This window comes from Cryptosporidium andersoni (genome assembly GCF_001865355.1).
Source record: "Cryptosporidium andersoni isolate 30847 chromosome Unknown contig_39, whole genome shotgun sequence".
In the NCBI taxonomy this organism is placed as follows: domain Eukaryota; phylum Apicomplexa; class Conoidasida; order Eucoccidiorida; family Cryptosporidiidae; genus Cryptosporidium; species Cryptosporidium andersoni.
Window position 1 is genome coordinate 57,671 of NW_027122789.1, and position 13,305 is coordinate 70,975.

The 13,305-nt window shown below is 25.9% G+C and overlaps 7 protein-coding genes across 7 annotated transcripts in view; 3 read left to right on the plus strand and 4 right to left on the minus strand.

The window, feature by feature from the left end:
* The window catches only part of cand_034550 (carboxylesterase family protein), a gene marked incomplete at both ends in the record, with an annotated part of 3,302 nt that extends 1,360 nt beyond the window's left edge, over window positions 1-1,942 (minus strand). The window contains 2 exons of the mRNA XM_067213681.1: window positions 162-297; window positions 386-1,942. Of these exons, the coding sequence (XP_067070076.1) occupies window positions 162-297; window positions 386-1,942 (1,693 nt within the window). The remainder of the gene's footprint in view (window positions 1-161; window positions 298-385) is intronic.
* Window positions 1,943-2,367: 425 nt separating this feature from the next.
* cand_034560 (uncharacterized protein) lies at window positions 2,368-3,315 on the plus strand (the record flags this gene model as incomplete). The annotated part of the gene is made up of 1 exon (XM_067213682.1): window positions 2,368-3,315. The coding sequence occupies one exon, from the start codon at window positions 2,368-2,370 to the stop codon at window positions 3,313-3,315; it is 948 nt and encodes a 315-aa protein (XP_067070077.1).
* A 1,234-nt stretch (window positions 3,316-4,549) lies between these two features.
* Window positions 4,550-5,485, minus strand: cand_034570 (uncharacterized protein; the record flags this gene model as incomplete). Its single annotated transcript, XM_067213683.1, has 2 exons — window positions 4,550-4,723; window positions 4,787-5,485. The coding sequence occupies 2 exons, from the start codon at window positions 5,483-5,485 to the stop codon at window positions 4,550-4,552; spliced, it is 873 nt and encodes a 290-aa protein (XP_067070078.1).
* Window positions 5,486-6,289: 804 nt separating this feature from the next.
* Window positions 6,290-6,886, plus strand: cand_034580 (40s ribosomal protein S7; the record flags this gene model as incomplete). Its single annotated transcript, XM_067213684.1, has 1 exon — window positions 6,290-6,886. One exon carries the CDS (start codon window positions 6,290-6,292, stop codon window positions 6,884-6,886), a length of 597 nt encoding a protein of 198 aa, XP_067070079.1.
* Window positions 6,887-7,327: 441 nt separating this feature from the next.
* cand_034590 (uncharacterized protein) lies at window positions 7,328-9,757 on the minus strand (the record flags this gene model as incomplete). The annotated part of the gene is made up of 1 exon (XM_067213685.1): window positions 7,328-9,757. One exon carries the CDS (start codon window positions 9,755-9,757, stop codon window positions 7,328-7,330), a length of 2,430 nt encoding a protein of 809 aa, XP_067070080.1.
* A 372-nt stretch (window positions 9,758-10,129) lies between these two features.
* cand_034600 (uncharacterized protein) lies at window positions 10,130-12,070 on the minus strand (the record flags this gene model as incomplete). The annotated part of the gene is made up of 1 exon (XM_067213686.1): window positions 10,130-12,070. One exon carries the CDS (start codon window positions 12,068-12,070, stop codon window positions 10,130-10,132), a length of 1,941 nt encoding a protein of 646 aa, XP_067070081.1.
* A 322-nt stretch (window positions 12,071-12,392) lies between these two features.
* On the plus strand, window positions 12,393-13,256 carry cand_034610 (CS domain-containing protein; the record flags this gene model as incomplete). Its single annotated transcript, XM_067213687.1, has 6 exons — window positions 12,393-12,429; window positions 12,511-12,689; window positions 12,754-12,802; window positions 12,878-12,975; window positions 13,047-13,091; window positions 13,170-13,256. The coding sequence occupies 6 exons, from the start codon at window positions 12,393-12,395 to the stop codon at window positions 13,254-13,256; spliced, it is 495 nt and encodes a 164-aa protein (XP_067070082.1).
* Between the last annotated feature and the right edge of the window lie 49 nt (window positions 13,257-13,305).

The window sequence follows — 13,305 nt, forward strand, 5'->3', positions numbered from 1 at the left end:
AAAAAAAAAAAAAATTAAAAAAACAAGTTGTAATCGACTTATTATATTGTAAATTCTCTTTATTTTATATTTCAACTTAATTGAACTTTTATTTGTAATGTGTATATCGCTCTTTTTGATCATTCCTAAACTAACCAGAATCTATTTTATTCCAAACTTACCAGATAAAAATGATGTACTAACATCATCATAAGGTTTTTTCAAATTTTCTGCCCATTTAAACCCTTCAGATGTAAAATAAGCATAGATATTGTTATTTTTTCGTGATAATCTTCTCAATAATAAGCGAACTGGACACTACAAAGGACATAGTAAAAATAAAACAAAATTAATATCAATAATATATAGTATATAATAATATAATTTAGTTTATATCAAAACTTACACTGTATATAAAGTCCCCGAGTAGTCTAGTATATGCCAATGCTATGGGGTCTTCTAAAATGTTAGTAACTTTCTCATCTCTTGAATTCCCATCTCTAGAATTACCAAATAAATTAAAACCAGAACTTGATGAACTAGTTGGACTAGGAAATCCCTTAGCTTCAGCTGTTGAATTATCTTCAGTAATATTTGAGAACATAGCTTCATCTAAATTCAGTGCTCTAACACTTTGATTAGTATAAATTCTAAATGCATCTCCTGCTCTAGGACCAAATATTCTTGATAACAAGTAACGAAGAGCCACTGAACTTGTAGCTAAACTTCTGAAAAATGAAGGGAGATATGAAGTAAATGATCTAAAAAATTGAACTCCTTCCATATTAGTAGTACTTAAAACTACGGAAATATCATCTGGTATTTTTCCTTCCCTAGCTCTTTTAGAACAAGATTCTTGAATTATATATCCATCTATAACTGGTGACCATGAATGTAAAGATTTAGATGCATCATTTTTTATTAGTTGAGTTCTAACTTCTTTTTGGATTTCTAATAATTGAGCTGTATTACAACTTAGAATAGTAGCTGGGCATTTTGTTATAGCAACCTGTTCAGCAATCTCTCCCATTACCTCTGCTTCCTCAACTGATATTTCATGTTGAGTTAAAGCTCCAGAATGTAAAATAATTCCTGAAATATAAGGAGTACTTTCAGGACTAGTAGCATGGCACAGGACAGCCTTTGCTCCTGCACTATGTCCGGCTAATACTACTTTATCAGGATTACCTCCAAAATAAGAAATATACTTTTGTACCCATTGAAGAGCTACTCTCTGATCAAGAAAAGACATATTACCTCTAGCTATATTTTTATATTTTAACCATCCAAATATCCCCAATCTATAATTAACTGTTACAATAACAGCTCCTGATTCAGCCAGTTTGTCCCCCACATTTATATCCGAATTAGATGAACCAAATAAATAAAGACCCCCATGAAGAAATACATAAACTGGTCTTAAAGTTGAATTATTTTGTTGCAAAAGTGAGGTTATTGATCTAGATAAACTACTATTTTGTGAAAGTGTACTTGCACTAGGTACAGAAGCAGCCGCAGATACCTGCTTTGCCATTATTGAAACCTGATTTAACATATCTAAAGGTGGCATCTGTGTAAATATATTTAGAGTTAAACAAGCTTCTGATTGTGTTTGTTCTTCAGTTCCTTTACATAAGAATGTGTCGTTTAATGTCTGTTGAATGTCAGCACAATTTTGAGGGCAAGATGAACCTCTATTTTCAGATACATCATATACTTGAGGAAATTTTGTTGTATATCCACTATCTATGGAAACAGCTTCAGTAATATTTAATAGTTGAGGAGGTTGAAAACGACTTGCTCTAGCATATCTTATATTAAAATATGAAGTAACTCCATTTGCCTTCTTATGACCTATAAGTTGCACCCCTTCAATTTCCATACATAATATGACCTTCACCCCTAAAATGGCCATAATATAAATGATACCCACAATAATTGGAGTCATATTTAAAAGATTCATGATTAAAATTTATTGGATTAGTGACTTATGTGTAATTCTAGTATATTATTTTAGAATATATTAAGCTTGTGTATCTTTATCTTAAATTTAAATATACTTGAAAATTTTATTAAATTAAAATATTTAAGTATTGTGTATTAAAATATGTAAATATTAAATACTAACAAACAAGTAATAGAGCTAAAAAAAAATTTGGTTCTCATACTATCGAAAATTGCATGGTAAAAATGGGTTATCGTATTTAAGGCGGTAAATATTATTTAAATTTAAAATGTCAGGGCGCTAAAATAATTTACTAAACCCAAATTATATTTCTGTTTATGGACTCATGTTAGGAATATTTTAAAATATAATAAGGCCAATAAATTTTAAATATTAACTTAAAAAGTATAATTTAAATATATTTGGGATGTATATATTTCTTTATGAAACGGAAAAATTTATATAATGAAATTAAATACATAACGAAATCTATTGAAGAACTACAGGATTCATTAAGTAATCCTCTAAAAAGAGAAGAATATAGAGAATATGTAAATAAGGATGAGAACTTCTTAAATGATATGAATGAAAATGATCACGAATCATTTGCTATGTGTTGTGAATTTGGCTCTGTAAAAGCTCTTATTAATGAGAAACGCTATAATAATATTTTTAAAAAAACCCAAAGTTCTACTTTAGAGGATATTATCCGTAAATGGAAATGGAAATATATGGTAATTCCTCCATCCAGTAATTCTCAGAATAATGATAATAATACAAAAACATTAGATTATTCTAATTCTATATTTGATATATTCAATTGGAATAGATGGTACGATGATAATTATGGGATAAATAAATTTCCACTTAATACACTTGATTTTCACACTTTACAAGGAATAATAAGTATGGATATGCCATCAAAAGTAATAAAGAAGAGGAAAGAAACAGTACATAAGGATAATATACATGCTACTAAACTAACTGAAAATTTTACTGATACCAATAATTTTAATATAAAAGAAATTGAAGCAACAAAATCTAACATATATGAATGGTTAAAATTATGTGATAGAAATCAGAAGGGATTAAAATTTTGGGATATTGTTTTGGATATAGATAAAGAAAAAGGATTTTCTAATACTTGTCTATATATCTTTTGCTTATTATCATTACTTAAAGATGGTTTAATAATGATACATAGTTCAAACCGTATTATTGAATTAAATTCAGATGATTTAGTAATTTGGACAAATAAGGATTCTTTAAGTGATAGGCAAAAAAATACTGGGATTATATCTAATTTTTCATATTTAAAATGGTGCAGCTTATGTGAGAATAAACCAAGATTAGATGCATGTAGTTTTGCATCTAGTACTTCATTTTCTTAAGAAAGTATTTTTATATATAAATAAAACTTTAAAGTGGAGATGAATTTCTACTTTTTTTTCTTATAATTCTGCTATAATAATAATATAGATTATTAGAACTATTATGAAGTAGATAATTATGACTTTTTTAAATGAAAAAAAGAACTTTACAAATAAAGTTATGTATAATTGAGGTATATTCTTAATTTTAGTTATTTTTTCTCAATTATTCTCTAGAAAAAAGATATATACATAATATATAACTATTTAATATAAGAGTGATATTTAAATTGTATATTTAGTGGAATAAATATATAACCCAAACAATAGTAAAGCTAATAATTAATTATTAATTGAAATTAAATTGTATGAATACTAGACTAGGAAGTAGATAATATTTTATTTATAAGCATCTATGTATATAATACTTTAGAATAAGTGTATATAAATAAAATTTATCTTATATAATTTGGAATTTAAATAATTTCAGGTTTAAAAGTTTTGTCATTTTCAATATACGAGTAAAAAGGTTATTTTCAATCTAAATGTTACATAACTTTAATTATTGCAACATATTTAATTAGTTTTATTCTAAAACTGAAATAATGAAAATTTTATCTAGTATTTACTAACCATTAGATTTAACATTAATATTATTAATGTACTTTATTTAATTGAAGGTTGTGGAAATCTTCTCCAAATTTACTATTTTAAAAGAATTAGACTTTGTAATAATATATTTGAATTTATAAATAAACTAATATTACTTTAAAAAGTAGTGTTATAATTATTAAATATAAGCCTTTTAAATTGTGATATTTATAGTAAATTACTAACCATGATATTTACTTATAGTCATCTCTAGAACAAAAATTTGAATATTATTATGATAGATATTAGAAAATATTGCATATATATATATATATATATATATAAAGAATTAAGTTATAAATCAAACCTCAAGTTTATTAGACCCATCTAATATTGTTTTATAATTTTCAAAAAAAAAATTATAAAATTCACAAATATATTCATCCATCCAAATATTATTATTGAAGTTTATAAAAGCTAATAAATTTTAGTATTGGATAATATTAACCCTTAAAGTAATTGGTAATCAACAAAATATAATTCAGAATCTATTTATAGATAAACTAATTACATATTAACTATAATATTGCTAGGATAATAATTTAATTAGTATTAATAAAATTACAAATTCATTAAAATTTGTATTATTTCCATTTATATTACCTTACGATTTAATGATCCAATAACTAAGGAACCTTTCAAGTTTTTCAATTGGAGCTGGTTGTTCACCTGAAGTGCACAAATATTTAGCTCCATCAATAATATCACCTACATTATGTATAGAATGTAAGCTTTGATCAAATAGCATTCTAACTGGTCCCCCTATTAATCTTATACTCTAAAAAAAAAAGTATATATTATACTATTAAGGAAAATATAATATTAGAAAACAGAAACTTACACGACTTATTTCATTCAGTAATTGATTCATTGTTTTAATATATGGTCTTACATAATATATAGTACCTTGGTCATATTTATCTCCATTACGATATAGCCATATAACTTTGGCTCTTGGAATTACTTTTGTGGAACCAAAGTTAGTTAATGATCTTTTTATTAATGGTGTTGACTTAATTTCATGTTTTCTTTCTTCACTCTCTGTATAACCATCATTCCTATATATATATTCTCTTCCAGCTTTACCTAATCCATGACCATCTTTATCAAAACGATACTTATGCATCCCAGTAAATAATTTTGGATCCATTAGACGATCAAAAACTGAATTTGTATTACTAAGTGAAGTCACTGTATTGCATCTTTGCAATTTTTGTAAACTTTCACTCATTGAATCACTTGTAGTATTATATTCAGACATTAAATCTAAATTTGGTAGGCAAGTTTCTTTAGGGAATTTCTCAGTATTTGTAGTATCTTTTAAATCTAATACACCACTTTTCTGTTTCATTGTTGCAGATTTTGACTTTGAAATATTATTAATTGGTTTCATTTCAGGTTTGTCATGATTTAGATTTGTAGATAAATTAACTACTGGTTCAATAATTGTTTTATTCATATGCCACAAAAGAATATCTTCTTCATCTGGTTCATAATTATTGCAAGATATATCACAATTAGTTCTTGCTACCTTCTTCATTTTTTATTCTAAAAGATAATTTAAATTTTGTCATATTCAATTTCTAAAACAAAGTGACTTATTTTTTAAATGCACACGCACACACAAGATATTTCTGTATAAAAATAGGGAAAGTTTCAAGAAGTGCGCATATCAAAAATTCTTTATATTAAAAAATACCTAGTCTTTATGTAAATATTTGTCATAATATTGAGTACACTGTCAATATATTATATTCTATTGTTACAGAAACGAAAGTACTGTAATATCTCACAATTAATGAAAGAAGTTATAAACTATTATAAATAGTTATAGATTTTTGGAAACAGTCTTAAGACCTCATATATTACAAATCAGCATTTCAAATATATATGTAAATAGTAATATAAGTTCGGAAAGTTACTAGGTACCTGTCTTAGAAACTATTTAATAACAAGTATTTATTCAAAAATAGTGTCCTTTATTAATTATGTGTCTTCAGACTTAAAAAAATTATTAGTAATTTTCTATTACTAATATCTAGAGATAAAAAAATTTTGATACCCGGAAAAATTATTACTAGACGAGACAGACTCATTAGCGCCAATATAAATTAAGCCTTAAGTAATTTTATTCATCTGTATAGTTCTATCAGTTAAGTAAATAACCGCTCTTAATTATCAGTTACTTTTTAAAAAGCTTAGCCAAGACGGCGCAATAGTACCTTAGCAATATTGAATATAATTTGAGACAGCATTGACTTGGCAACATAAAGTCAAGAACGAGAGATTTGGTTCTTTACAATCACAACTACCTTGGCATATTAGATAAAAATTATAATTAATAATGAGGTCTAAATGTATAAAAAAGGATAATAGTCAACTTACTCAACTGGAACGTGATGTAGAAAGATGCCTCCAAGATATTGAGACTTCCAGTAGTGATGAAGAAATGAAAGTAATTATACACTCTGTAACATTCTCTACAGCAAAGGAAGTTGATTGTGGAGATCGTAAAGCAGTGGCGATATTTGTACCATATGCAATTTTCATGGCATATATTAGAAGAGTTCAAGGTCGTCTTATTGCTGAACTTGAGAAGAAACTAAAGTGCCCAGTAGTAATGATTGCTCAAAGAACAATTCTACCTAAGAATCACCGTAAATTTGGTTTTAAGAATCGTCCACGTTCAAGGACTTTGACAGCTGTTCATGATGCACTTTTAGAGGATATTTGTGGACCAGGTGATATTGTAGGTAAAAGATTACGTTATCGTGTGGATGGGTCAACTGTATTAAAGGTATTACTTGATCCTAAAGATAAAGATAAGGACATTGCGGACAAACTTGATGTTTTTGGTGCAGTTTACAAGAGACTAACTAATAGAGAAGCTTTATTCCAGTTTCCACCAACTAATTGTTACCCTGGAAAACTTGGCCTTTAGATAATTTAGAATTTTGAGGATAAAGATAGCTAGATAAGTAAGTAACTACATACTATTGAATAAATTAGATATATAGATTTAATATAAAGTCTTGAGTAATACATTAAGAACTTAGTATTTAAAGATTTCGAAATTAACTATTCACAATATATCTTAACTACTTGGAAGAGAATCTTCAGTCTTATTATCTTCAATATTATTTCTCGAATAATTCTGTGTTTGATTAACTATTTGAGTTAAAAAAAGATTTGCTTCTTTTGATGCATTAATTAAGCATTGGGAAATACTCCCATTTACATCTTGATAAGAATGAGATAATTCATTATCAATATATGTAGATATTACTATTGTATAATTAGATAATATCATCTTTAATTTACTAATAATAATATCAAATCTTGTTTCTAAACATTAAAGTAATATTTAAAAATAAAAAATTCTTTATAGTGTAGCGCTATTGTTCATCTTATGAAGCCAATCTTGTACAAGAGTGTCTATCAATCTCTCTTGTTCAGGTTTTTCAATAATTAAATCAGTAGAATTAGGCATTGATATATATTTAAGTCCAGTTGATACTATACTTTTAAAATTAAGACTTTGTAATATAATATTATAATTATCATTTTCACTATCATAACCCTTGTATCTGCGAATTGGAAGTGTGGCATACTTAGATGAAGTCCAAAGTTTACGAGGTTCTGAATTATGTTCTTCTGGGCGATAACAAACATTACATCCTTTTCTAGGGCTAACAGATCTTGTTAAGCATTCAGGAACTTGAGACAATGACTTTTTATTATTTATTAAATTTTCTGATTTTATCTGAGTTATAAATTCTTCATAATGAGATTTATTTATTAATTTATATTCTTGTTCTTCTACTTGTCTTAATCTATTATCTATTCTCTTAATATGTTCATCCATAATTTCAACAATACTAATATTATTAATTTCTTGATCTTTAGATATTAATTTTTCTTTTTTTGAATTCTTAAGAATATTATTTTGAATATTTGAAACTGAAAAAAGTTCATCTTCAATTAATTTCTTACGTAATATTCTTTGTGGTACTTTATTAAATGAATGATCTTTACATATTTCATCTTTATCTATTTGAGGTTTTCCAATTTTATTTTTTAATAATTCTCCTTTCTTTTGGTTATTTATAAACCATGTATATGTTTTACCAGTATCTGTAACTGCTGCAATAGATAATGAAAAGCTAGATTTTAATGTCTTGAAAATACCCCAAGAGCTAGATACAACTCTACCTGAATTAACAGATTCAGATGTAATATTTATAAGGGTATGTAAACCTTTCAATGAAAAATATCCTAGTGGTGTCATTGAATTAGAATTAAATACAGTTTTATTTTGTATTGTTTGATATCCTTTTTGAATATCATCTTCATTTTGTAAGGTATATATTCTCCATTCTCCATTAGATAAACCACAGAATATAGCAGGAAATATTTTTAAAACTTGATCTAATTTTAACTTATTAAGATACATTGGAAGAGTACACAATGTAGTTATTGTTATTGTATTTTTTAAATCTTTATTTTGAGATTTATCATTTAATCCAAATGAAAAACCTAACAAATTTTCATCATTAGTTTTTTTCTCTTTAGTAACAAATTCATTTAATGGCATGAATATTATAGATGAAATATTTGTAGAATAATTCCATAATGATGGGGATATTTGAATATTTTCAGATATAGGCTTTCTAACTATCATATCACAACCTAAAAGTCCAGATGGTTCTTCTGTAGCAGAAATCATACGAATAGTTAATTCTACTTTCTTATCTTGTTCTAATAATAAATTTTTATTATTTTCTATTATATTTAATATATTTATATGTGTTATATTATATGATAAATTAGTTTGCCCTATCAAATCGACTGAATATTTATTAGATTCTAAGATATAAATTGTTGTTTGAGTAATTGAATCCAATTCGTTTAAATTCATTTCTTTATATTCATTATCATCTAATAATGTATCAGATTTTATTCCAAATAACCATAAATATTGTCTATTAAAGGGATAACATGTTATACCATTTGGAATAAGTATAGTTTTATTATTTGATTTAACTATATTTGGTAAATTAACAGTCTTATATATAGTAACAGGAGGTAAACGTTTATTATAAAAGCTTAAATGAAATTCGATATCATAAAATTTTGTGAATAATAATAATGCAATATTAATATCTGAATATTCATTAATTTGAGCAATAAGAATACATGGTTGAGTATCTGATAAATTGTGAGACCAAGATAATAAATTAGAACTTGTAGAATTTATCTTGTAAAGTGGAATTTCAATTAAATTTGGTAATACGATAGCTGATAATTGATTTATTATATCTGAATCTTTATATTTATTTTGTATAGTATTTCGTAGATAAGAGGCAAATATGAAATAGAATGGAACATCACAACAGTATAATATATCATTAGAGCTAAAGCATACAAATATCTTACTCTTAATTAAATCCTCTGATGAATTATAAACTTCATCTATTCCATATAAGCTAGATAATGTATATATCTTATTTATATATATTGGTTCACATTGATTTGTTGTACTATTTTTAATACAAAAATTTTGATTAAAATCAAATTTTTCACTTAGAAATCTAATAATCCCATTAGATGTTGATATACAACATATAATAGCTTCTTCATCAAATAAATCTTCTAGATCATCTAAAATAGATGGTAATAAACTTTCAATCCAACTTTTTTTTATCTTAAATGGTGATATAAAGCTAACAGATGTTATATTCGTAGATAAATAAGAATCTAATTTACTAGATAATATTAAGTCACACCATTGAGAATTCCACTTTATATCCATTATCTATAAAAATATAATTTGTGACTTTAATATTAGCTAATTTAAGCGAACCCCACCTATGAAGTGGATATTTATAAATTTATAGATTTAAATACATATATATACTGAAAAAAAATGCCTTAAAACAAAAATTATCTAATAAATTATCTCCTATAATTTGTCTCCTACAAATATTAAGCACTAATTTAAAAATTATAAATATTAATTTATATGCTAGAACTCAAAATTACTAAAAGTAGGGAATATCTAATAGACCCCCCCCCCCCTCAAAATTAAGAAAAAAGTGGTGTTTTCTAATATTAGCGGTAGCATATTATAGCAATATTAGCTGTATTATATTAACTACATCATATCTACTAAAAGGGTAACCTATTATCCATTTAATATATTAATAAAATTTTCTAAAGTATATAAAATTTTACCGTCTTTAGATTCAATATTAAGATTAGATGGTACCCAATTATCCAATTTTGGTAGTAAAGTTTTTTGTGAAATAGGAGTTAATGATCTATTTATCTTACTTATTTCTCCAAGAATTTTAACAAATACTTCTTGATAACTCTCTACTTTACAAATTCCAGGTATATCTGTTGTTTCAGTTTCTCTTGGTGGATCATCTATTGTTATTAATACTTCTTGAATTGAATTAGATGATTGATTAACCGACTGATCATCTAACCTTAAATTCTTATTTATGCGTTTAGTTTCCCACATTACAGAGGGCCTACATTCTCTCCTACCAAATGTCTTTGATTGTGAAATAATACCAATAGAATTACTTCTTCCTGAATCACGTATTAATGTAGAAGATGTCCCAGGTGCAAGTAGTTTACTAGCAGAGGTATTCATACTATTATTATTTATAATAATATTCTTTGGTTTTGCCATACCACTGGCATCTGTAATTCCACTTCCCTTCCCTTGTTGACCCCCAATATAATGAGCTGAAGTAACTTTTAATGATTTATCAGGGTGTGTTAATTCTTTCCTTAATTGTAATTTCTCTATATTACTAATTGTTACATCAAGTTCTTCATTTAATTCTTCTATTTTCTTGACTTTAATTATTCTATCATTTGTACTTAAATAACTATTTTTAAGCTGTTGTTCAAGTTGACGAATTTGAGTCTGAATATTTGTCCTTTTTTCTATAAGTACTTTTCCAGATATCATATTTAATGAAGAATTACGATGTTTTTCTTGTAATATAAATGCTATATCATCATCACCATACTGAAAATTACGTAGCATAGTAGCTTTTAATTCTAAATTCTTAGGTAAATTAATTATAGATTGAATATCAGATATATTAAATTCTCTAACCATAGCTTTCCATTCTAAAAGATCCTCTTCAGAAAATGGTTCATTAGATATACTTGATAAATCCCATTCCTTATCCATTCCTCCTCTACGTAAAATAAGTATACACCCTCCATCGTTATTAATATAAACATCTGATATTTCACAAATAAGATATGTTGTTACATTTGATGCATTGTTTATTATTGGAACTTTAACATAGCTTCCACGTAAGTAATCATCAAATTTTGGATGCTCTAACATAAATTCAATACGATCTCTTTTAAGATGAACAGCCTCCATCATTCTTAATGATATGGATTGTAATATTCGTTCACACTTTTTAAGTAATCTTTCTTGTGTTTTTTCATTACTAAACAAATTGTCATTACGTTGCTGTTTTCTAATATTTCTATTTTTTTTAGATTTTAGATAATCACTTGCATCAGAATCACGTTCACTTATAGAATTACTTTCTAATTCTAATTCAGTATCTGAGTTTGATTCAGATGAAAAGTCTCTATGTTTTCGTTTCCTTGCATTTCTTAATTCTATTAATGCTGAATCACGCTTATTAGTTAATTCACTTTTTCTTTTTTTATGTAATAGTTCATATTTTCTTTTTCCTTCTGTCTCTTCAGCATACTTTCTAGCCAATTCAGCTTCTATTTCAAATTCTGGTAATTTTGAAACATTTGCATTTTTATTATCTTCCTCTTCTTCATCTTCTCCTTCCTCAAGTTCATAATTATCTTCATTATCTTCATCGTCTTCATCATCATCATCATCATCTTCTTCTTCTTCTTCTTCCTCTTCTTCTTCACCATCTTCATCCTCCACAAAGTTCTTACTTATATTATCTTCATCTTCTATACTATCATCATCATCTTTAGTATCAGTTTCAACTTGGATATTATTTCTAGCTGCCCTTTTCCTAGATTCTCTTAATAAGTCTAAAATTTCAAAGTCCCCAACTTCTACACAATTAGTATCATTACATATCGCCTCATTCATATTATTTACAGTTGTTAAAAATATTTTAGGCTAAAATATTCTTAATATTGGGTTTCAAATAAAATTCTAGAGCGGGCCTTTGAATTAGAATTTACATACTGAGATAACCCAAAAATATTGATATTTTAAAACTTACCCTAATAATAATCAAATTCCATTATATTTATATAAAGTGGCTAAAAAGTACTTCTATATATTAACATTTCATGTATATCTATATTAATAGATTCTAATTCTAAATATTGCACTTTTTCTCCGCCTTCTACCTGCGCTACACTTAACCAATAGGCTGTTAATATCACAAAAAAAGGAATATTTTAATATGGGTTCTACAAAAAAGTCATATACTAATTCTTCAGGTAAATTTATTTATATTATTTCCTTATTTAATAGTCTAAATATTACTTTAATTTCCTTTATCTTATTTATATATATTATAGGAAAGATCCTATTCTATTGGGATCAAACACTAGACGATGTTAATTTATTTATTCCTCATGAAATACTTTATTCTACAAATTCGGGTAACATTCTTATTAATAAGTTTGATCTAGATATAAACATAGGAGCAAATTACCTGAGAATAATCAATAAGAAGATAAATCAAGTAATAATTAATGTAAGTCTTAATGTGGTATGCTTTATAAAATGATATATATTAAAATTCATATCCTTAAATATAGAAAAATCTATTTAGTACAGTTGATACATCTGATTCTCTTTGGTATATTGGTAAAGTAAATATTCCCCTCTCATAAATTTCAAATAAACAATTCTGATCTTTATTATTAATAAATTTATTTCTAGAGGATAATCAGCTATTTATTCAATTATCAAAAATGAGAAAGGCAGAGGTTTGGACATCTATTTTTAAAGCAGAGGAACAATTAAATCTATTGGAAGTAGTAAGTATTATTAACTTTTTTTTTTTAAGGGAAATAATAAAATTTAACACTAATATTATATTACTTAATAGGAGAAAATTAAAAAACAAATGATGCTAGAGAGATTCCAACGTGAGGTGAGTTTTTCAAAATGCAATCTGTAATATTTTTCTTTTTTTAATAAACAAGAATATAAAAACTTTGTAAATTTATAGAATCCAGGATTTGACTTCTCAGGTGCAGAATTTAGTGGTAACGCTCCTGATCCAAGGAATTTTTTGGGCGGTCCAAAAATGCAGTAATTAAAGCGCCAAAGTTCAATATTAAAGTAAAGAGGGTAGGAATATTTTA